At 41.0% G+C, this 25,802-nt stretch overlaps 1 protein-coding gene across 1 annotated transcript in view; it reads right to left on the reverse strand.

Moving 5' to 3' along the window:
- The window catches only part of SLC2A9 (solute carrier family 2 member 9), a 154,267-nt gene that overhangs the window by 47,233 nt on the left and 81,232 nt on the right, over positions 1-25,802 (reverse strand). The window contains exons 9-10 of the mRNA XM_074992496.1: positions 21,343-21,444; positions 17,948-18,023 (exon numbers count right to left, since the gene is read on the reverse strand). Coding sequence (XP_074848597.1) covers positions 17,948-18,023; positions 21,343-21,444 — 178 coding nt within the window. The remainder of the gene's footprint in view (positions 1-17,947; positions 18,024-21,342; positions 21,445-25,802) is intronic.

Below are 25,802 nucleotides of genomic sequence, written 5' to 3' on the forward strand. Positions count from 1 at the left end.
TGACAACTTGTGGCATAAATGCACAATATACTTATAGTCATAGCAATATCACAATCTTTTACAAATCCAGCTCAATTAGGCTTGCTAATCTACTCAAAGAAAAATTAGCCAGGCATAAATTCTCTGTCAAGAATTCAAGATGACAGTCCATTAGCAATAAATGTCGTTGGCTGTGAACTCTCTCCCATCCAAAATTGTGTTAAAGATTTGATATAAGGCTTGCCTGGTAAAATATTTTAACAATAAAAATTATAATAAAAGTAATAAACTATATTGGCTTACATTTATAGTAGGTGCTTTCATCCTAAAGAATTCCAAAGGATTTATAAAGTATGGGCCAAACTCCAACTAAAGTGGGAATCATAGGAGCTACATTTTCTGTCAATATTTTAAATAAGCAAGATCCTGAAGCTTTTTCCTTGTTAGTGACTGCCCAAATTCTTTAGACTTCTCTGAACTCTGAGGCTGTGTCTACACTTGCATTCCTCTTTCAAAAGAGGTATGCAAATGAGGAGAATCAAAAAGGCAAATGAGGTGCAGATTTGCATATCTGGCACCTCCTTTGCATAGTCTTGAAATAGCTTCTTTTGAAAGAAGAAAACCAGTGTAGACACTGCTCTTTCGAAAGTAAACCCCATCTTCGAAAGAATCCTTCTTCCCATGAAAAACCCTACACTGGTTTTCTTTTTTCGAAAGAAGCTATTTCAAAATAAGAATATGCAAATTAGGTGTCAGATATGCAAATCTGAACCTCATTTGCATTTTCAATTCCCCTCATTTGTATACCTCTTTTGAAAGAGGAATGCAAGTGTAGACACAGCCTGAGAGTTCACAAATGTACAGTGAATTCTGGGAGAAAGCAGTGTAGGTGACCCATAATGGCACATAATTTGAGCAGCGCCGCAGAGATGCTTCGCTGTGCTCAACTGTCAGGAAGAACACTGCCACTGGAAGGAGGACAGAAAGAACAGAGAACTTGTGGCCTCACCCCCAGTCACAAGGATGTTTCATCCAGAAAAGGGATATCAGCAGCTTGGGGCCTGCCAGAGGATTTAGTTTCTGATTAGTTTCTACGATGCGGTAACTGGCTCTGTGGATAGGGGAAAAAAATCAATGGATGTGATTTATCTTGACTTTAGCAAAGCTTTCCATACAGTCTCCCACAATATTCTTGTTGGAAAGTTAAAGGAATGTGGATTGGATAAATGGACGGTAAGATGGATAGAAAGCTGGCTAGAAGGTTGGGCCCAGAGGGTAGTGATCAACGGCTCGATGTCGGTCGGTTTCTAGTGGAGTGCCCCAAGGTCCGGTTCTGGGTCCTGTTGTGTTCAACGTATTTATCAATGACCTGGATGAGGGGTTGGATTGCACCCTCTGCAAGTTTGTGGATGACACTAAGCAAGGGGGAGAGGTAGATACGCTGGAGGGTAATGACAGGGTCCAGACTGTCTTAGACAAATTGGAAGACTGGGCTGCAAGAAATCTGATGAGATTCAATAAGGACAAGTGCAGAGTCCTGCACTTGGGCCGGAAGAATCCCAAGCATTGTTACAGGCTGGGGTCCGACTGGCTCAGTAGTCGTTCTGCAAAAATGAACCTGGGAGTTGTAGTGGACGAGAAGCTGGACATGAGTCAACAGTGTGCGGTTGTAGCCAAGAAAGCTAATGGCATATCAGGTTGCATCAAGAGGGACGTTGCCAGTAGATCCAGAGAAGTGATTATTCCTCTTTATTCGGCTTTGGTGAGGCCGCATCTGGAGTACTGTGTCCAGTTCTGAGCCCCCAGTTACAGGAAGGATGTGGATACACTGAAGAGGGTCCAGTGGAGGGCAACGAAAATAATTAGGGGGCTGGAGTATATGACTTATGAAGAAAGGTTGAGGGAATTGGGACTGTTTAGTCTGCAGCAGAGAAGACTGAGGGGGGACTTGATAACCGCCTTCAACTTCCTGAAGGGAGACTGCAAAGACGCTGGAGAGAGGCTGTTCACAGTGGTCACAGATGGCAGAACACAGAACAATGGTCTCAAGTTGTGGTTGGAAAGGTCCAGGTTGAACATTAGGAAAAACTTTTTCACTAGGAGGGTGGTGAAGCATTGGAATGGTCTACCCAGGAAAGTAGTGGAGTCTCCATCCCTGGAGGTGTTTATGTCTCAGCTCGACAAAGCCCTGGTGGGGCTGATCTGATGAGTTTTGCCCTGCTTAGAGCAGGGGGACTCGATGGCTTTTTTAGGTCTCTTCCAGCTCTATTGTTCTGATTCTATGATTATAAGATTTCCTACTGATGGAGGTATCAGAGGGGTAGCTGAGTTAGTCGGTATCTTCAAAAACAACAAAAAGTTTTGACGCACCTCATAGACTAACAGGTATTTTGCAGCATAAGTATTTGTGGGCAAAGACAAAGCGGGCCTTTGCCCATGGACGCTTATGCTCCAAAATAGCTGTTAGTCTATGAGGTGCCACAGGACTTCTTGTTGTTTCTACTGATGAAAGGTTCATTTGTCTCCAGGGCTGTGTCTACATGTGCCACTTCTTCTGGCAGTGGCATGGTAATGAGCCATCCGGAAGATGCTAATGAGGTGCGGATGTAAACTTTTTGCACCTCCTTAGCATATGGGCATGTGGTTCGGAGTCTGGAAGAAGCTCTTCCAGACTCCAAAATACACGTGCAGATGTGTGGTCCACAGGGATCTTGCGGAAGGAACCCCTCCTTCCGGCAGATCCCCGTGAGCCGAGTATCTGCACGTGTATTTTGGAGTCCGGAAGAGCTTCTTCCAGACTCCAAACCACGTGCCCATATACTTATGAGGTGTGGGAAATTTATATCTGTGCCTCATTAGCATCTTCCAGATGGCTCATTACCATGCTGCTTCCAGAAGAAGTGGCATGTGTAGACACAGCCCAGGATGGGGAAATAGGTCATCAGAAGGGAGGATAGATTTACACAACACTCTGAAAAGATCTGGATGGCATCTACACTGCGGATGTTCATGCAAACTGAATCTTTTACTGGATTCTGGAGGAAATCTTGCTGGATGCACATTCTATGGGAACACGTCTGAGTGAGCAAATGTAAGATGCACGGCCCTAACCAAAAGGTAAACACTCTATAGATATACAAAGTCACAGGCAGTTGGGGTGGAGGTTGGGGTGCTGGGGAAGGGCAGTGCAGATCATTGCAGATTGCTTTAGGATATCCAGTCAATCCAAGAGTGAAGTGGTTAGCACAAGCCAGATGTGAATCCTCAAAACCTGATTCTTGTTCAAACATACTCTGTCAATCCCTTACCATACTCTCACATTTCAGGATGAGTGCTGGGCCTCCCCACATGACTCGTTCTGCACAGTGTATTACTTGCTGCTTATTTATTTGGTCTTTCTTGTAGGAAATACATTCCCATGAAAATACATTCTTGTCCTTAGGGCCATTTAGCAATGCACTGGAAAACTCATTACATTTTAATCCTTAAAAACAATGAGAAGTCCTGTGGCACCTTGTAGACTAACATACATTTTGGAGCATAAGCTTACATGGGCAAAGACCTGCTTTGTCAGATGCAATGTCACAGGATTTTAATCCTTAAATCCAAGTACAGACTATTGAGATAATTTTTGCTTAAGTGTAGAAATAGGCTGAAAATCAAGTAAAGAATAGGTTTTGGGGCCTAAATCTTGGCTTGATAACAATAAGGCCAAGTAAAATATAAGTGAAAAGAAGTGAAATAAGCTAGAAGTAAGTTAGGAGATAACCTTAGGTTATATAGTAAATATATTTGTGTTTTAACTGGTTTTAGCAAGTGTTGTAGGGAAATTTTTGGATGTTTTCGGATATTGGTAATTGCAGAATTTGCATGGACACAAATGATAATTAGACTGATGTTTTAGATTAACAGACAAAAAGAAATCTGGGTTTTGAAGTACAGCAAATTAAATACAGCCACAGAAATATACATATGGTAAAAGGCAGGCTTAATTATTAACATAGTTTTTTATTAATTATAAATAGGAATTTTAGATTAGTATGCATCATTGATTAGAAAAGGGATGATAAACACATTCTTCTCATCCAAGGCCTGATCTTAATAGTACATTAATAATGTAGTATGGCAAATATTAACACATTGCTTATTCAAAATCTACATAGGAAAACTATTTTTACCATATTAGTTGTAGGCTGTAATTTGCAAAGCCACCAATCGAATTTGAACACCTAATACCCAATAGCTATAATGGGAGTAGGCAGGGTGTTTAAACTACTAGGCAACTTTTGAAAATCTTCACCATAATCTTTTAGGGATAGGTGAGATAGAAGTACATGGGTGCATTTTTTCCAACTGAGCAATAGATTTCTAAAGGTCTTGGAACAAAGTTAATATTCTCTTCAAGTATTTCAGTTATCACAATTTGAAAGTTACAATTTTAATTCAAAATTAAGACACTTATTTTTCACAGTCCATTGTTAAAAAGGGGAATTTCAGACTGCTACCTGCTGGTGAGACCCCTAAGTATTATCTCTAGTAGTTCTCCATATCTGACAGATAGAGGTGATTACAACCTTTCAGTTATTGTAGACCTCATCTTTTTCTGAAACTTCTACTAATTGCGAGGGACCAAAATCCATCCCTGATGAACTCTATGGCCACATCTACCCTACAAAAATAACTTCAAAGTCGCTTACTTCCAAGTAACAGACTTCTAAGTTGAGCATCTACACATACCCTACTTGTTTAACTTCGAAGCAGGGCACTACTCCATTCCCGGTAATGGAGTAAGGACTTTGAAGTTGGGCTCCCTTATTTCAAAGGTAACTTTGAAGTAAGAGAAAATGGGTGTGTAGACTCTCTGCAGGGTACTTCAAACTCGCGCCTAACTGGGAAGTTAACTTTGAAGTTAGTTCCTAGTGTAGACGCACCCTATGAAAGTTAAATGGCTTACACTGTAGGCTCAATGTAGATAACTTTTAAGTGCACATTCAAACCAAAAGTATATTAATTTTGAGATGTCACTGATTTAATACTGTGAGGGGTCACAGTTTATCTGAATACCTTCCTCATGCTGAAAGATAAGATGTAGCAAAATCCAGTCCTACCCTTGGTATTTTTTTCTGCACAGTTCAAACCACCAAAATCTGTCCCTAGATTGTGGTCCTCAGCCAACAATATATGTGACCCTGGGAATAAGCAGAGCTCTTTCAGGGTGTTCATCAATTAATCTAGAATAGATATTTGCCTGTTTTACAACAGAGTACATCAAAAGCACTAGCAACATCAGTACAAACGAAAATTTCATACAGACAATGACCTATAGCACTCTCTACATTATAGACTGAAATGTAAGTATAATATTTATATTCCAGTGGATTTATTCTATAACTGTATGGTAAAAATGAGAAAGTAAGTGATTTTTCAGTAATGGTGTGCTGTGAATCGCGTATTTTTATGTTTCATACTGTGAGCAAGTAGTTTTTAAGTGACATGAAATCTGGATGTACCTATGACAAATAGATTGGAATGACTGAGAGCCACTGCCTAAGGAAACAAAACAATGAGAACCCTTCAACTGGAGCCCTTGACCTTTGCCAGTCCAGTTCAAATGGAACCTGGACTCAAACCTCACCTGGTATTGGTTATGCAAAACCCAAACCTGGCCACTCTCTCAGTTCATCTCTGTGTGAGTACATGCTGCAAAAATTTACATTACTTGCAACTACGGTTGTGAAGCAAATTGATGTAATTAGACTGCAAGCTCTTATACAACCTTCAAAGCAGGGATCCAATCCAACATTTGTAATGTATCTCAGACACCTTTAGCTCTGTACAACAGATGAATGCTAGTAAGTAATGGGGATCTGGAGTCTTGAGAAAACCCTTCCCCCCGCACATTTTTTATGGTTTGCTTCATTCACATTTGAATAGTAATTTTTTGAGTTCAATTAATGTGTAACTTACTTCTGAACTGGACTATAAAAGACTGTAAAATGTCTGGACTACACTCATCCCTCGTTTAACAAGTACTCTACTTACGAGTACTCGCTAAAATGAGGGATGCATATACTTACCACTGTTCACTATCCAAGTGAACTTCCCCTGCTCATACGAGCCGGCCGTGGGGTCCCTGGCTGTGGTGTGGGTTGACCTGCAGCCCCGCGGCCAGAGCAGAGCCTGCTGCAAGGTCCCTGGCTGGGGCACGGGGAGCCCCGCAGCTGGAGCTGAGCCAGCCCCGGGGTCCCTGGCCGGCGCAGGGGGAGACCCACAGGGCCCATTCCCACCATTCCCCCATAGCAACTCCGCGGGCACCTCCCCACACCCAGTCCCAACATTCCCCCAGCCCACAGCTCCCCACGCAACCCCCCCAGCCTGCTCTCAACAGCCACCCCATCCAGTTCCATTCAGAACTCCCCTGGCCCCCCATACCTCTGCTGCAGCTAGGAGAAACATGCCCCCACCTCCTCTATTTGAGCTCCCTGCAGGTTTTAGCCCTCCCTCCCACTCATGGCTCCAAACTGCCCCCCAGCCTTTAACCCCCACCCCCCACAACTCCACGTTCACTCACCTTTCAAAAGCAGTGCCACCTGCTGCCACTCCAAGCACTTGGAACCAATCAGAGACTTTTACACCTATTTTAATAGGAATTTAGTATCCCTCTTACAAGTTTTTGCCAAGCAAAAAGTTAGAAACTAATTGTGCTCGTACAGCGAGGGATGAGTGTATTTTCTGCTTAACTACTTGTCTGCTAGCACATCTTTAGATCTAAATGTCAAACACATGAAAAGGTACTGTAATTACAAAAAACCTTACTGATGCATTTTATTTATTTATTTATTGAACAGAAAGGAATATGAAACATCACTTCCTCTAAAGAGGTCTTAATCTGCCCTCTTATGTTAAGAATGCCCACTGCCTGGAAGGAGTTCAGAAGATAATCCTGATACCGCATTTCATGTCAATCCTTTGGCTGCATGTAAGTGTGAATGATGTAACCCCCCACCATTTGCTGTGGACTCAGTAACAATTTTTCCTGCATGATCATGTTGAACAAACCTCCTGGCTTTCAAAAAGTGACGCTTTTCTCACAACCAGTTCCACTGTCAATACAGCTTTGTGTTGACATTCAGAATAAGAGTCCAGACTGATTTAAAATCTAAATCGCAACCTCAGGGTGCAGCAACTATTTCCTCTGAATTTCCTCCTGTTTACAACATGCCAAATGTGCAACTACCATAATTTATTACATAGCTATCTTGCATTTAAATTCAATCATGAATTACTTTCCTGAAGTTCCAGTAATCGTGGAACTTACAAAACCGTAAGATAAGGCACAAGCTACAGAGAGAGACAAAAGATTAAAGTCAAATCTTGTTTGGAGACAGTCTAGTTTGCTAGTATGTCTTAGCCCAGTATATTAATGCAAGCAGCAGTAAAAGTAACCTTTGGGAAACAAGCCTGGAGCTACAAGATTATTGTTAAATTAAACTGCTGGAGTTTTTAAAAGCAGGTTTTTTTTTTCTGTCACTACATCATTAGGGTACATCTTCTCTTTTCTGCTGACAGAACATCTGCTAAATTAGTACTTCCGGGACTGATGACCCTTATTCATGCTGAGTAATCCCTTACCCCACAAGTATTATCATTGGATCAGATTCTGATACCCCTATTCACACTGAATGATGCCTTATGCTATGTGAAATACATGGGATTTTTTCCTGCAGTAAGTGCTACTCAATCAGAGGAAGGTTCAGAGAACCTGGGGCACTGCAAGCAGAATCATTACTTGTGGAGAAGCGCGCTACATGAGTACAAAAGTGGTAGAGTTAAGACTGAAACAACTGTGTAAGGATTGCTTAGAGATGCAGCCATCCCTAGTAACACTGAAGAGTCTTTACGAGTAATCCCATTGATTTCAATGAGGCACTAACCAATGTTAGCAATGATGGCAGAATCTAGTTCTTAAATGAATGAATCCAATAACCATCTAAGAAGATACAGGTTTCTTGGTAGAAGATGCCTGTTATAGGGTAGCCAGAGAAAGGTGGTAATCAGAGGGTTTATTTTGGCCACGTATATCTAGATGGAAAAGGGAAGAAAGCCCACAATTATAACTAGTTCAGTCTTCCCTTATTTTAGGGAGAAGCATTTGAGGAAAGGAAAAAAAATAACATTTCAAAACTAGAATTGCTGCATGTCCTCAGCTATTCTGGGCCCTAGCATTCAGAAACGGATCTTCTCCTCAGCTCAGATTTTCCACGTGATACTACAGAGTCAGACTCACGAGGTTACAACAATTACATAAAAATAGCACTGAAATAAATACAATTAATTCTCCATAAATAATTGAATTTAAAAAGACATGGATCAGAAAGGCACGTTAAATGCCCATGGAGAAGCTCACTCAGACACACAAAGAATCTTTTCTCTGTTTCTCTGTTATTTAGTATTTTAACACCTGTCTTTTTCTAAGCATGCTGTCACCGTGAGCACTTAAGATCAGTTTCTTAACCTGATTGAAGACTTTTCAACTTAGCCGAAGTCATCCTCCTAGATACGATTAAACTACCAAAGGCAAAGAGAGAACTGAACGAACTCTTAATTCCATACGTGAACTGGATACAAACCTATGTAATTACCAGAGCAAAGATGTCTAGGATAAGCTTTATGTAACATAGACAGAATCAACACTTCAGATCTCTGAAGGTTCACCAATTATTATGGCTCATTGTTCCTCATTCAGGGGCAGATTTCTTCCCTATCACAGCAAACAGATTTTCGATACCATTCTACAAAACCAGGAATATTAAATGTGCATGTCTGGTTTTGTTTATCAAAAGGTTAATACTTTTCATTGTAGTTTAAATGCCATTTCAATGGTCAAAGGACAGATAGAATGATTACATTCACTTGTAGTGGCCATAGGTCAATACTAGTTTTTTCGAATGAAAAAATAAATCTCTGAGTTTTTTTTTTCTCCAGTTTGCTAAAGCAGCAAGATTTTGCTCTAAAATATATTTCCCTAATTTCAGGAAGTGTAGCCGGGAGGTATTTTTACTAAAAGGTTGTACTAGCTACACAGCAGTGAATAAACAGCAGGCATGCAACATAATCACAAACACAATGCTAAACCATTCGGAATACTAAACAAAACTGGACAAAGAACTATGACAATTAAATACAATATTGGCTTTTGACAAGTCAGGAAATATCTGGCCTGATGTTTAAACTGGACATCCATTTTTCATTGACATTTATATATTTGTAATTCATTTTATGCTGATTTCTAGCAATTGATTACAAGTGTTGAATTGCTGGTATAGTTCCTTGTGTACACTCTCATACTACTCATACGGCCCATTCTGAAAGCTTTACAGCTTATTGCTTACCTCCTCATGGGCTGACAACACTGAGTTTGGAATTACATTAACTAATTAAACTTAATATTCAAATAAGCAGCTACAGCCAGCACTAGAGCTGACTGCAAAATGACAATTCTGTTTCGCAGGAATTTTTAGTTTGTTTTCCTTCTGCACTGGATGAAAACAATACCTTTCCAATGTTTTGTGGAAGTGGATTTTGTGTCGCAATATCCATTTTCAGATTGAAATCAGAAATTTTGTATTCAGGAAGTCTCTCTCCCTCCCCCATCTTTCTGTGAAACATTGTGGTTTCAATATAAAATAATCTGATGAAATTGCTCCCCCTACAATGGGCAGTTATCCATTTAACTAATGCTACAATTAACTCCCGGCAACTAGAAAACATCACTAAGACCGAGAAGACGTAAAGTTAGGAACCACACAGCACTCCAACCCCGCCCAGGGATGGTAAGAAGAAACTGAGGGGCTGAGGTGGCATTGGGGCAGGGGTGAAGGGCACCAGACAAAAGGGCTGCCTCCTACAGGTACTACTAGGCAAAATTCGCAAGCTTTGGTATACCACATGTGCACACACCTAAGTGGAATTCACAGTTGCATAGGCTTGGAAAAGACTCAGCAAGCTCTACAGAAAAACTTTGTGAGAAATGTGCTTTAGTCAGAGGATTATAGTTTGCTGAAATTATGTTTCATCTCTTGGAGCATGCTAAACTTCTGTTTTATTTGTAACAAATTCAGTTTCCAGAATTCTTACTTGTGTCGCTTAGAATTATCTTTGTTAATAAACTTCACTTTGTTTTACCACAAGCAGACTTCAGTGGAGTAATATTAAGCAAAGCATGAAGTTTCAGTTGAATCAAAAAGTCTCTTTGGAGATAGCAAGCTTGGCAATTTCTGTGAGTGTCCAGTGACAGGGGCTGGGTAACTCAGGTGGCCCCACTCTTTCCAGTGGCCTAGGAACTGGGTGTAAGGCAAAGTAAGGGCTGGCAGAGTCCTGAGAAAATTGTCTGGAATAGCTAACAGACTGCGGTAACAAGGAGTTGTCACCCAAGTTAGCACCAGCAAATCTCCCTCTACCATTTGTTTTATTTCATCTCCAGAACAAATCCCTTGGTTCTGTATCTATCTTTTTAATCACATGAAGCACAGATCAAACTTATCAAATATTCCAGCTGAAATGTGTGGGCAAGAGACAATGAATTCTTGCAGCTCCTGCTTCTTGTGTAGACTGCTCTTTACTAATTTGTGCTCTTCTGTTTCCTTAACCAGAAATACTCATGCATTCAGATATTTGTAATCACATGAAATGCCAGAAAAGACTAAAATGAAATAAGTGCTTAAAAGCAGTATCCTCCCATCTCCCCCAGCCCCACCTACAAAAGTCTTTTTTTCCCCAAAGTATATTTTTTGTTTTAAGTTCTTAAATTACTATTAAACCTCAGGCTTTGGTCAGTGAGAAACGTAAGCACTTTTGGATAGAACCTCGCTGAAAAATGTGACGAAATACATTTTAGCCTTTTTTGTTCGTATTTCTATTGTAAGCTGAGGGATATCAACAATCACCTACTCATCAATATACCTGCAGTTAACACAGTTTCAATGCTTGGGACTTCTGCCTGGAAAACATCTGCAAACCCTTCAAATATGCAATATGGGGCAAATCCTGACTTGGCTTGTATGGCAGCATGAGCACAGCCACTTTCCTATGTGTCCATGTGTGAGAAGTGTTCCCAGTTAGCATAGGTTCCACTGGATGGACCACAGAAAACAGCAAGCATGGTTTTATTTTCTGCTGCTGTGACTATATGCATGACCCACTCCTACCTAGTGGTTGCTGCTGCTATTAGTATACATGCTAATGGTCTAAGGTTGGACAATCATCATTATCCACCAGACCATGTGTATTGACCATCACCATATCTTGGCCCCTTTATTTTAATACTTAGCTGTTGTTGCTTATGTGTGGAGGAGCATTCTCTTTATAAGCCTTTCCTCCTTGTATGGTAGCACAACACAGGAGAGGAAGTTGCCTCTGAATCTCTCATTATGTTGTTCAATCAAATAATTTAGGGCAATATGACAATTCAGTGAATATTTTGTAGTATAACAGTGCCATGCTGTTTAACTACACTAAGCTTTTAAAACGAGCAGCCACTTCCCACCTCAAGGCCAGACTACAAAAACAAGGCTGGAATCCATCTACTGTATATTTGAGAGTGCACCTGTATGTCTGTGCCACATTTGGTCTAGAACTCTTCTTAAACCATAAAAAGCAAAGATCACAAAATTTGGTACGCAGCTTCCTCTTATCCTAATGTAAGCCAAGGTCAGGGTTTGGTCGTGCCTGGAAAGTGGGAAATGCCTGGAATCCCAGGATTTCCTAGAACATGGAAAAGGAGGAACGACATACGTCACAGACACTTCTGAAACAAAGAAATTTCAAAAATCAAATGGACAGAGAAATCTCTGAGGTTGCAATTCATTTGCAAATTTGACTCCATTAACCAAGGATTAAATAGAGACTGGGAGTGGCTTGCAGCTTACAAAACCAGTTTCTCTGCCCTGGGCATTAATATCTCCCCCTTAGACTCTGACAAAGGCTCACATCCCCCTGTCTGATCTGACTTGTTTTTTTCCTCTTTTGATGAGTACTATTGATACTAGGACATTTCTACCTTGCTGAATAGACTTTGTCAACTCCGGCCCTCCCTTTTACTGGGATCCCACTCTTTAAATACCCCTCTGAAACCCCCCACCACTCATGCATCTGATGAAGTGAGTCTTTGCCCATGAAAGCTTATGCTCCAAAATATCTGTTGGTCTATAAGGTGCCACTAGACTTCTTGTTGTTCTCGAAGCTACAGACTAACACGGCTACCTCTCAGATACCTCACAGACTCACCTGGGGGCACTGTGTGCAGGGAACAGCTTGCCCCTCTTCCGCATCCCCACCCCCAGAGCTGAACCATAGCACCATGCAGCAGGAGCCTGCTGCCCCTCACAATTCCCCACAAGATGCAGTGGCCATTAATCCTGGCCCTTCCCTCCCAACTCATGCTGGTGCCAGTAAAACCACCAAGTCAGGCTCCCCGGCCACTCACTGTGGGGCTGGGGAAAACAGTCCTTCGCCCGTTGCTGTGCCAGGGCCGCTGTTCTTTTCCATGATCACAATCCCAACAATGTGCCAGGGCCAGGCAAATAAGTGCAGGGCTGGTCCCCCACTGCCATCAGGTCAGGGCCTGGGACAAACGCCATGGCCCCAGCTCCAGCTGCCACACTCCTGCTGGGCTGGGCAAAAAAGTTGGGAATGGCGCTACGGCTGGTAGGGAGAAGTGGGGAACCTTATTTCATGTAAACACCCAGGCAATGCTCGGTCAGTTTACTACTTTTTAAATAAAAAAGCCAAGTGAAAACTCTTTAGAACTTGACTCTGCTACCCTCACTGCAACAGGGTAGGACTTTGCTCAGTGAGTAGTCCAGTTGATTTCAATGAAACTACTCACAGAAATAGGCGCCACTCAGTATATGGGCTGTACAATCAGCTCATTCTTGTTATTTTTTCCTGTTTAGGCCTTCAGGTATAGATTCAGTGTCAGCTCCCACAAAAACACATATAACTACCACTGAAGTTAAAGTGACTCTCATACACTTAAATTATGGATGACTTTGGCACATAGCAAACAGCAGAGCTGGATCTGAAATCTTAAGTGCTATTTGGATAACACAGTCATGAAAGATCACAAAGAGCCGGAATCTCCATTATACCTTCGCAAAGGCTCCCCAGACTCAAATCTGAGCAAGGAGAGAGAAAAGAACAGACTGCCACATGCCTGCTTACGACCTCATGGGCCAAGAGGAAGGGATCAGGGATGGCTGGAACTTGGGCTCTATTTTCTAAAACACTGCCGTGCACAGATATGGGAGAGAAGGAGATGCCATTGCCTACTGTTGGGAAAGCTGGCAGCAAATTGCTACTTCCCACCAGCCCCAACTAGACAAAGGAAAATCAGGAAGGGAATTTGCTATGGCATGATCCCTCCCATAGCTTATGTGGCAGCCCATAATCAGGGCTGTGCATAAGGGCATACTCAAGCTAAAATTATGAGAACTGAAAGAAACCTCATTATCTGGCTTGCAACCACATTTGTCTGTCTTTCTCAAAGTAGATCTGGTAATTTCATTAAAATGCTGGTTATGCCTCTGTCCCATGATATGGACAGATGTGGACGTTCTACTTTTCAGTTATACTTTTTTTAGATTAACTGTATGTGCTAGGGTTTCTTTTAGTATGAAATATGGCTAATAATGGAAGCTAGTTTCAATTTCTGAAAGAAAAATGGTCCTTTGCTGAGATGAAAGCAGCACACAAATTCTGGGCCTGTTTAGACAAAGGATAACTGATCACAGGGGCAGTGTCGCTGTCGGTAAATGTGGCCTCATGAAACTCAGCTGAAGTGCTGCCAATGATTTTAATGGGATTATCTCAATACTTGGAGCAGGATCCCCCCCTAATTCACTCCCTCCAGACTGAGAATATAAATTGCAAACCCCTCTGGTTCACTGGGATTACATCAGCAGGTTTGACTCTAGTTCAGCACTTGCTGTCTTGTCCTCTCAGAAGCAACGACAGGGTTAACCAGTGAGCAATCACTTCTCAAAACCACTAACAAGAAAATAGCTCACATAAACAACGAATAGCTTATAGTCATGTCGACCAGATATCTCCCAGCCTCCACATGGAGATTCCGGCAGGTTCCAAAAATATCTCAGGACTGCGCCTGTCTCTCTCAATCATAGTTTTATAACACTTCTTGGATGAAGTGTGAGAATAACCTCCCTTCTCAGTCAGGGTCGTAACGTTGGGTCACTGGTGTCCAAAAGGGATGTAAGGGATCACCACCCCCCCACCACCAGACGCCACCCCACCACCCACCGCTGCCCACACAGCCAGGCACATGCCCCCTCCCCCCGCCCCGATTACTCATGGAAGCCACCACGGAACATGACTGCAGTTGTGCCACGTGAGCTGCCATGAAATGCGGCTGCATCTGCACTGCATGAGCCGCCCTGGGGTGCAGCTGGAGCCATCTGGGGCCAGAGGAGCCACCTCCAATGCTGCTGCTATGCACTTGTCCCACCATGTGGTGGGACACGTGCGCAGAGCGGCCAGAGGGGCGCTTTACATGTGCAGCTCTCCTGAGCTACACACCGCCACGCTCTGGCGAAGGGGGAGCGTATTGGACACCACTGCGTTAGATGATTTTCAGTTTTTTATTGCCTCTTAAACGATGCCAAATCATTATATGCAATTTCCCCCAGGGGATGAAATGTCTCCAGACTTATTACCTGTCTTAGGGAAGTTCATTAATTATACCCCAGTAACTGTAGTTCCCGAGGAAATATTTTAGTGTTCCTACTGAGTCAGGAATATAATCCCTAGCTCATCAAGACACACATTTATAAAGCTAGAATATTCCCAGACTTATCTAATGTGTTGACAGGATCTATCACGAGTGACTATATTTCTACCAGCAATTTGCGTATTTGACTGTATGGGAATGGTCAATAGATTGGTTATAGAGAAAATACAGGATCATGTTTTCTTCCTTTAGAAAGATAAACAGAAAACACAGCAGCAAGAAGAGTGATGCAATTTTAAAGATTTTTGATAAGAAGCAGTCTGTGATAATGAACAGAAGAAATTTCAGACTGTGCATTGGAAAATCTCGACTCACAGCAAAGGAGGGATAAAAGGTAAGTGGAAAAAAACCCCAGAATCTGTCACTGGGAACAAAGGCAAAAAAGAGAAAAAATGGAGGATTTATTGTAAAAGGTTAAACTGCAATGCACATTTTAAGTTTTCAAAACTGGTGAATATTTTTTAAGGTTGGCCTAAATAGCTGCAAATTTATTTATGGAGCTTTTCAGCAGGAAAATAAGTAGAGGTTACATGTTCATACTTACATACAGGTGTTAAGCTATTTCTGCATATTTAAAAGGGAAATTGACAAGAAGTTTAAGGTTGTTGCTTGAGCTCCCACGATTAAAAATATTTTGCTGAGAATTTTGTTTTGGAAATGAAGTACTTGGTCAGAATTGAAACTTGCCCTTACAAAAGTACCAGGGGATTGCATGATGATTTGCATCATGGGTTTCAATGCCAGGACTGGGTGAAGGTAGAAAGAGCAATCTTCATGGGACTTGTATTCACTGCTGCTCCCTGGCTCCCACACAGTTATGTGGTAGTCGTAGTAGTAGTAGTAGTAGCAGCAGTAGTAGAAACCCTAGGTGACAGGCCTGTTCTCTCCTACAGACAACCTCCCAACCTTATGAGGATTCTTACCTATAACCACAGTCTATACCGCAGGAACACCAGTCCTGGAACTTTTCCTTGCAACAAAGCCTGTTGCCAACTTTGTCCACATATTTGTTCTGGACAGACCATCACTGGACCTAACCAGGTTATTCACAGAATCACGGGCACATTCTCATGTTCCTCAACTAACATCATATATGCCATCATGTGCCAACAATGCCCAGATGCTTTGTATATTGGACAGACTTCAAACTCTCTTAGACAAAGAATTAATGGGCATAAAACAGACATAAAAACACTCCTGATCCACAAACTGGTCAGTCACCACTTTAATGGAGTGGGCCATTCAGTTCATGACCTGGAAGACTGCATCTTACTGAAGAGGAATTTTCACAACACTTTGGAAAGAGAGGCTGCTGAACTCTCTTTTATATTCAAATTTGACACATTAACACATGGTTTGAACTGGGATAGGAATTTTTAGGTCATTATAGGGGCTCTTTTGCATACTTGTGTGACAAAGTCAGTCTAGTTCCTGGGCCTCTGTCCTCTGACCAGTCCACTAGGCCCCTTAAGGGCCCTGTTGCCCTCACTGGGGCAAGGGGTGGCCTGGGGGGAACCCGGCCCCCACCCACTTGTGCCAGGTTGTGGCCCAGAGACCCTGTGCAGCTGTCAGTGGGAGGAACTGACTCCCTTGGTCCTTGGCACAGCAACTCTCCTCCCTGGCCAACTTCCCCAGACGATTCCCCCTAGTACCTTCTCCAGGCCATAGCAGTCCCAGGCCTTCTTTCTTGCTTTTGTAGAAGCTCCCGCTCTCTCTGTAATCTCCGGTGTTCCCATTGTTCTCCTCTGCTCCTCTCAAACCTGTTCTCTCTCCGCTCTCCTCTAACTCTCTCTGCTCTCCTCTCATTCTCTCCCCCTGCCCTTCCCACTGTGGAGGGTTTCAAAGGCCTCTCATTGGTTCAGTCATTGGGACCAGCTTGCTTCAGTTTGGCTGAGCTGTTTCCCACCCAGCTGCCTCTGATTGCCCTGCAGGCCCTTCTGCTTGTTTAGGCTTCTTTCACCCTGTCCCTGCCACACTTGGCTTAATCTAATTCTTGACTCCTCCCCCCCACCCCCTGTCCTTCTGCCCCTCTACTCTCTGATTTGCTCACCTTGATAATGTTTTTCTGATTTGTCAACCTTGATTCCTGTTGTTGGTTCTCTGTGTCTTAAATATTGAGTCTGTTCTGGTATGGCTATGGTCTGAAGAAGTGGGTCTGTCCCATGAAAGCTCATCACCTAATAAATTACTTTGTTAGTCTTTAAAGTGCTACTGGACTGCTTTTATGTCTTCATACACACAGAATGGGAAGTGACTGTCTAGGAAGGAGTACTGCAGAAAGGGATCTAGGGGTCATTGTGGACCACAAGCTAAATATGAGTCAACAGTGTGATGTGGTTGCAAACAAAATCAAACATGATTCTGGGATGCAGTAACAGGAGTGTTGTGAGCAAGACATGGGAAGTCATTCTTCCACTCTATTCAGCACTGATTAGGCTTCTACTGGATTATTGTGTCTGGTTCTGGACACCACATTTCAAGAAAGATGTGGAGAAACTGAAGAAGTTCCAGAGAAGAGCTGCAAGAATGATTAAAGGTCTAGGAGCATGAGCTATGAGAGAAAACTGAAAGAACTGGGCTTATTTAGTTTAGAAAAGAGAAGACTTAGAGGGCACATGATAGTGGTTTTCAAGTACCAAGAAGAGGATGACAAGGAGGAGAGAGAAAAATTGTTCTCCTTGGCCCCTGAGGATAGCACTGCAGCAAGGGAAGTTTAGTTTGGACATTAGGAAAAACCTCCTAACTGTCAGGGTGGCTAAATACTGGAATAAATTGCCCAGGGAGGTTGCAGAATCCCCATCACTGGACATATTTAAGAGGAAGTTAGAGAGACATCTATCAGAGATGGTCTAGACAGTGCTTGGTTCTGCCAAGAGGGCAGGTAACTGGACTTGATGACCTCTCGAGGTCCCTTCCAGTTCTAGTGTTCTATGCTTCTAGGAAGAACATCAGGCTCAAATTCTTGCAGTCTATGTAAAATTGACAAGAAACAAGGAACCAGAAGGATTATCAACAGGAGGCTAACATTGATCTTCTTATGCAAGACGCGCACACACAAATTCCTTCCATTCCTTCCACAGCAAAATCTAACGTAATGCCACTTCAACGTGCATATTTTAGTGTTTGTTGCGTGGAAAATGACATAAACATGAAAAAATTACTTACCCGGGCCAATGCAAAATGATGCGATTATTGCAAGAATGCAAAATATACTGAGATAGGGGAGCCAGTATGCATGATTCTGCAAAAAACAAAACAAAAAACAAAACACAAAAATAATCCATACTAGTGTTACTTATGTCAAATGCATCACACAGAATAAAAAAATAGTATTTACATTCTTTTCATAGATTAGATCTTAGGCCAAGGGCTAATCTTAGAAATTATTATTCCTGAAATATGAGATAATTTGTATTAATATTGGAGTTAAATTTAAAATTTGAAATCCATACTCTGAAATGTCAAAAGTTCTGCTACACTTAAGTCATAAGCTCAGAACTTTTTATGCTGCAACTCAGCCAAGATGTGAAAGATTTTCTACAAGTTGCACAAATTCTGTTTAGTCACCTACTTCCAGATGTCTCTGTCATACTAATGAAGGCCAGTATGGCTGGTTTTTTTTAAATGACAAAGTTAATCTGTGTAAAGGACAGACTAAATACCTCAGTAGGACTGGGAGTTCTGTTTGCCTGAAGCTGGGAATGTGTGACAGGGGATGGGTCACCTGATGGTTACCTGTTCCATTCATTCTCTCTGAAGTATCTGGCACAAGCCCCTGTCAGAAGCCAGGATACTGGTCCAGGTGAACTGTTGGTCTGACCCAGTATGGCTGTTCTTATGTACTAAGCTTCAAACAATGGACAGTGATTGTGGTCAAGTAGGTTGGGATTTTCAGCCACATGCTGAAATTGTGGACAAAAACCCAAAGGGTATCATTCTGCAGTGAAAGAAAGTTTTTTATGGTAAAGGGCAGCCACTGAAATAAGACCGTTGATTGTACCTGCTTTTATAAGTCGTGGGCTATGTCTGCACTTCAACCTGCAACAGTCAATTTCAGCTCGAGATCATTTTGTTTACAGAAAACTAAGTAACCCAACAGTAACACAGGTAAAAAATAATCCAAAGGAATTGGCTAAGATTAAAAAGAAGAACATAGAGGAAGGTAACAATTAGGGCTGTCCAGTGATTAAAAAAAGATCACGATTAATCATGTGATACGGAAATTAATGGTGAGGCTGCCAGGGTTCTCCCAGCCCCAGCTAGTATCCCTGAGGCTGTAGGGCTGCCAGCGGGTCTCAGCGCCCCAGCCAGCTCCTAGCCATGGGGCTTCTGGCGTCTCCCAACCCTGCCTTGAAACCATGGGGCCAGTAATTGCTTTTTTCTAGGGCTGTCAATTAAAAGTTAACACATTAAATCTCCCCTGCATTAATTGCAGGCATTAATGTGCATTAATTGACAGACTTAGGCTATGTCTACATTTGCCCCCTACTTTGAAGGGAGCACATGAAGCACTTCATAAGGCTAATTCTCCCCCATGGCAAACAGAAAAGTACTATATTGAGTGATTGGTTTGCTTTTAACTTGTTTTTTTCCCATTTACTCACTAACTCACAAAGTATAATAATATGTAAAGGATTTCCTGCGCACTAGTATGAATTCATAAAGCCGTACATTTTTCTGGGATGAGCTCAAGCTCCAAAGGTTGGATCCAAACAAGTTCTTAGTCCTTTCTACAGAGAGGAGACAGGTGAAATTCAGAACCAGATACAATTTATCCTCTGAGATCTCACAGTCAAAGGAACACTGCTGATTTAGAAGACCTGAAGACCTAGTTCAATTAGTTTAAACATGTCACATTATGTATTAGAGGATTTGCAAAAGCCTACTTTTCAGTCACCTCATAACAAAACTTGCAACCTTGTATCTTGTGTGCATTATGGTTGCACTAACAACCTGGGTTTTATGACCTAGTCTGCGAAGTACAGTTTTACTGTACAATACAGGTGACAATATGGTAACTGTCATTCAGACATTTTATACATTCATAGTGTTTAAAGCCAGACAGTACCATTAGATCATCTAATCTGACCTGCTGTACAACAAAAGCCCTTACATTTTACCTATTTACCCTTGCACTAGCTCAATTACTTGCCTTTGGCTAAAGCCCTTCTACCAGAGAGGAATCCAGTGTTTGTCTGAAGATATCACAAGATGGAGAATCCACAGCTTCCCGTGGTACTGTATTACACTGGTTTATCACCCTAACTATTAAAATTTCTGCCTTATTCCGAATTTGAATTTGTCTGGCTTCAGTTGCCAGCCACTGGTTCTTGCTATGAGGCTCCTTTTAGCTACTCTACCAAAAAGAGACATCTTGACTATAGTCAGCAGAACAACTTCCTGAAAGATCACTCAAAGCAGGCTGTTCCAACCTGTCAGACCTCAACTTTACAGTCCCCAGGAAGAAAAGAAATCTGTACATAATGCATACAGAGAATAAAAAAGTCAGACAAACTGGTGACAGTTCTGCAACAAAAAAATTTAACTAATCAAATGGAGAGAGAAATCTCTGAGCTGCAACTTATTTGCAAATTTGACTCCATTAACCATGGATTAAACAGAGACTGGGAGTGACTCGCAGCTTACAAAGGCAGTTTCTCTGCTCTTGGTGCTAACATCTCCCCATTAGACTCTGACAAAGGCTCACATCCCCCTGTCTGATCTGACTTGTTTTTTCCTCTTTTGAGAAGTGCTGTTGACACTGGGCCATCTCCACCTTGCTGAATGGACCTTGTCAGCTCTGGCCCTTCCTCTTACTGGGACCCCACTCTTTAAATACCCCTCTGAAACCACCACCCCCGCACTCATGCATCTGATGAAGTGGGTCTTTGCCCATGAAAGCTTATGCTCCAAAATATCTGTTAGTCTATAAGATGCCACAAGACTTGTTAATTTCCTTTCTGTGTTACAGTTTGTTTAATAACCTTCTTCCAAACATTTGACATAATCATTTGCAAAATATATGCTAACCCTGCATCGTCATGCCAAGTGCTGCTTTCCAACATATAACAAATCTTCACCTTCTGTGTCAAAATAGTTGAACTGAATTTCAAAGCTACTGCCACATTGGAATGTTTTTCTCCCCTGAGAGTCATCTGTTTGAGTTTAACCTTTTTTGCTACAAAGAAAAATCACCACTAAACAGAATGCTCCCAGAAAACGCAAGAAATTTCAAGAAGATACATACAGTATCACAACAAAAAGTATGAAGTACTGAATACAGCACTACTCAACCAAGGGCAATATTATCCTCTCTGATTTGCAAGAATTAAACTCTAACTTGCCAATAAATGAATGACACAATCTTCCAGATCACATTACGACAAACACATACTGAAATTATTGACTTTATAAATAAGTAGAAGAGAGAACTTCACATGTCCATTTCAGAATAGATCATCCTTTTTAGTTAATCAAGAGTTGGAATGATCTACAGAAGCTGAAGCCAAGAAGTACTATATAGCTGACATTTGAAATAAAAAAATAAGAATACAACATACCTGTAAAGTAAGGGACACTGTAAGTGTCACAAAGAAGATGATCATCATACCAAAACCTCCGATAAGTAGAGGTCTGCGCCCAAGCCGTTCAACAGCTAAACCCTAAATAAGAAGAAATGGTATTTTACTATTCTGAACGATGAACAGACCTTTGTGAACAAAAGAAATTCTTACAGTAAAGCACTATAGTGTGACAGATGCTACACAAAAACCATTTGTAGTAACCTACTTCATTTTATTAATTTTCAGCTAGAGTGTGTTCATAATTACCATCAGATCACATCCCCTGACATATTGTGGAAAACAGTTAATTGTAATATTCAGCATTGCTCGTTAAAGATAGAGACAACAAATATTTGTTTTTTCCCTGTACAGACTCTTGAGATTATAGATGGAAGAATGCAAAAGCTCTAATTGATTGTCGTAAACATCAGTGGCATATGCTGAATTTCCATTAGTGCTGTGAATATCAAATGTGTGTTTAATTTTTCTCACGTAACAGTCACTTTAATTTGTATGATCTGATAAAGAGAATATCAAGCTACAAACCACAAAATCTTATTCAAATGAGGTACAGATATACAGAAACATTTATTGATGTTGACTACTTTGCAGACAAAGAAACTCAATTTTTCTTTAAAAAAAATCACATAAAATCAGAGTATGTTTGCTAAAGAATATAATAAAAAGACCTCTAAAACAGGTTAGTATGAAAATCATTTGATTTTCCTATGTTCATACATATGCTCTAAGTAGATAAGTGGCATACACATTTTAGACCAGATACATTAGGATGTTTTCTAATATACTACTCCCACCAGTAATTATTAATTAAAATAATTTTCTCATGAAGAAAGGATAAAGATACTTGAAATCTAAAAGATATGTGGCAAAGGCAGCTATTTCAGACAGGTTCACAAATCTGAACTAAAAATTTATTTGGAAGGTAAATAGCTCCCTTTGATGTAAAGCCTCTGTTCAAACATCCCCAATGTGAAAGGTGAAATGGACAAACGAAATGAATAGTAGACTACATGGGGATCTGCGGTTGTTTTCAGTCAAATGCTGGTACGTGGTATTCCATGAAAAGCTGTATCATAGGCAGGCAGTGATTCTCAAACTTTTTGGTCAGTGGTCCACCCTGCTCAACACAAACTTTTCCATGGGCCACCAGCCAAACACTCATGATGACAAAATGATTTTGTTTACCTCTAAATACCTTAAACATTAAATAATTCATATTAGGCTACTGAAGCTATAAGAGGAAGTATATAACAGGTAAGAAAGGAAGTATAGCAGAATAAACTGATTTGGATATGTATTTAAAATTTTGTGTATTTTATTACTATAATGATTTGGGAATGAAAAGGTATAATTTCAAGTTATGTTTTAAATTTTTGTCCCCCTTTGAGTCTAATTAGTAACAGCCACAATAAATAAAATTTAAACATTCTAAACACCTCCATAAGTTTCACATGAATATACATATGAAGTGTTGAACACTTTTGTCATATGCTGTCTACCCTGATCTACAAGTAAGGGACCAGTCTTGAAATCACTTATGAACCTGGATAACCTTGTCCTGGTGGAACACTTGTTTATCGTCATTAGCGATGAGGAGCACGTTGAACAGGGCTGGATGAAGACTATGCATTCTGCAAGTTTTGTTGACTGGATGTTTTGCACTGCATTTCACATAACTAGTTTTCTTAACTTTAATACAGGAGGTTGTGGTGATTGCCAATGGGCAATCTTCTCTATTACACAACATTCTGTTTTTGAACTGGAATAGAGAAAGGGTATAAGAATCTCTGTGACACAAAGGAAATTAGGGTTACGAGCAAAGACTTCATACCCAGAGCAAGGCCATCACACATTCTTATATTTGGTATAAGAGTTTACTGTTCTCTTCACTCACAAATCATTTGACTCTTTCCTAATATTTCTTCTTCAACACCAGTGAAAAAAATGGAAATGAAGCAAAACACAACTACATCAAAAGCTACATCAAAGCCATGTCATCACAGTCTGACGTACAAAGTTTATTCACACTATATATTCATTATTTATATTTATAAAATTGTAACACTTCCAGAATTTCCCATTCTCCTTATCTTATTGATCACCAAAAGCTCAGCTGAAACAGAAAACTAATGAAGAAAAGGTCTCAACAAATAAATAAAAAGGAAAAATTACATATGTTATTGATTTTCAAAGAAGTTATTACATGTTCCACTGATAAAGAATTAGCAAAACCCACATTCATGTTTTTGACTTATTCAGTATGAAAAATGTTTCTATCTGTTTAAAAGGATTTATGGTTCTGCATTTACCATTTATATGGGTTAAGAATATTTCTGAAACCAGTAAACACTGACAGAAATCTTTTTGTACCTTAAACGCCTGCATGCTGCATAAAAGGAAATTTTCAGGTGTTCACCTATACAGAAAAAGTGCAATTGTTTTCCTGCCAAATAATACAAGCTATAGCACTTTATTCTGCTTATTTGATAAGATAAAAAGTCATGAGGATAACAGGGGAGTGGTAGATGTGATACAGCTAGATTTCAGTAAAACATTTAATATGGTCTTACATGACCTTATCAATAAACTACAGAAATGCAACCTAGATGGTGCTACTACAAGGTGGGGGCATATCTGGCTGGCTTACAGTTCTCAGAGAGTAATTTTTAATGGTTCAGAGTCATGCTGCAAGGGCAATAACAAGTGAGGTTCTGAAAGGGTCAGTTTTGGGACCAGTTTTATTTATTATCTTCTCCACAGTTTAGATAATGGGATAGAACTTATAAAGTTTTTGATGATACCAAGCTCAGAGGATAGCGTTGTAACTCAAAATTATGTGGATAAACAGGAGAAAAATGGTCCGAGATAAACAGCATGAAGTTTAATGAGGACAAATGCAAAGTGCTCCACATAGGAAGGAACACTATGTGGCTGCTTCTACACATGCCACCTTCCGTTGGGTAGCATGGTAATGAGGCAATTTGAAGCAGGCTAATGAGGTGCTAATGTGCATATTCAGTGTCTCATTAGCATAATGGCATCCGCATGAATTTCTAAGTGCAGACTTCGAATTGCAGACTGACAGTGTAGAAGGGGGCAGCTTTGAAATAAGCGCCCTACTTCAACATTCCCTTACTCCCACAAAACTAGACTGGAGTAAGGGAATGTAGAAGTGGGGCACTGATTTTGAAGCTGTGTAAATCTACACTGTCAATCAGCAATTCAAAGTCCACACTTGGAAATTCACGTGGCCAAAATTATGCTAATGAGGTGCTGAATATGCACATTAGCATCTCATTAGCTTGCTTCGAATTTCCTCATTACCATGCCACCTCCAACAGTAGATGGCATATGTAGAAGCAGTCTCAGTTTCACATATACAAAATGTGAAGTAACCATCTAGGATAGAGTATTGCAGAAAGGGATCTAGGGGAGTAATACTGGACCACAAGCTAAATATGACTCAATGTGACACTTGCAAAAAAAAAAGAAAAGAAACATGATTCTGGGATGCACTAACAGGCTTGTTAATGTCAAAGAAATGTTGAAGAGCAAGAAATCTGGTAACTAAGCAACTGCCAAAATTTCTCTCAGTTACTCAGTTAACTGCTCCCCAACCCTGCCGTTCTGCATTTAAAAGGCAGAGCTAGCACGCAGGCTGGCTCAGCTTACGTCCCCACTGTGGGTTTGGGCTCTCCCGCCCTCTGCTCTCTTTGTTTAGTTTGTTTAGCTTCTGTTTAGTTTGGAAAAGAGAGGACTGAGAGGGGAGATGATAGCAGTTTCTGAGGCCGTTACAAGGAGCAGGGATAAAAAATTTTCTCTTTGACCTCTGATGACAGGACAAAAAACAAGGGGCTTATGTTACAGCAAGGGAGGCTTAGGTTGGACATTAAGAAAAACTTCCTAATTGTCAGGCTGGCTAAACACTGGAATAAACTGCCTAGGGAGGTTGTTGAATTTCCACCATTGATCAGTGATGATCTAGACCAGGGGTCAGCAACCTTTCCAGGATGGAATGCCAAAATTTCACCTTTTGACCTCTCTGTACGCTCTGATTGCCGGTGATGCTTTTTAAAGTCACTAACAGTCCTATTTACTTAATTAATAAATAAATGAAGATGCAGAACTTTACTATTTAGGAGGTGGTTGATAGCATTAGCTTTTTTTTTTAAATCCACAGGCAGCATGGCTTTGAGCAAGTTTCTGGCTGCATGGGAGAGGAGAGGAGAGGTGGAGCTCCCACCTTGCATGCCAATGAAAATTGGCTCATGTGCCACTCTTGGCACCTGAGCCAGGGGTTGCTGACCCTTGATTTAGATGGTGCCAGGTCCTGCTATGGGGGCAGAGGATTGGACTTTCTGACCTCTTGAGATCTCATCCAGTTCTAATAGTCTACGAGTCTTTGACTGTGAGATCAAGAGCACACATCACCACTG

The sequence above is a fragment of the Carettochelys insculpta genome, chromosome 4 (assembly GCF_033958435.1).
Source record: "Carettochelys insculpta isolate YL-2023 chromosome 4, ASM3395843v1, whole genome shotgun sequence".
In the NCBI taxonomy this organism is placed as follows: domain Eukaryota; kingdom Metazoa; phylum Chordata; order Testudines; family Carettochelyidae; genus Carettochelys; species Carettochelys insculpta.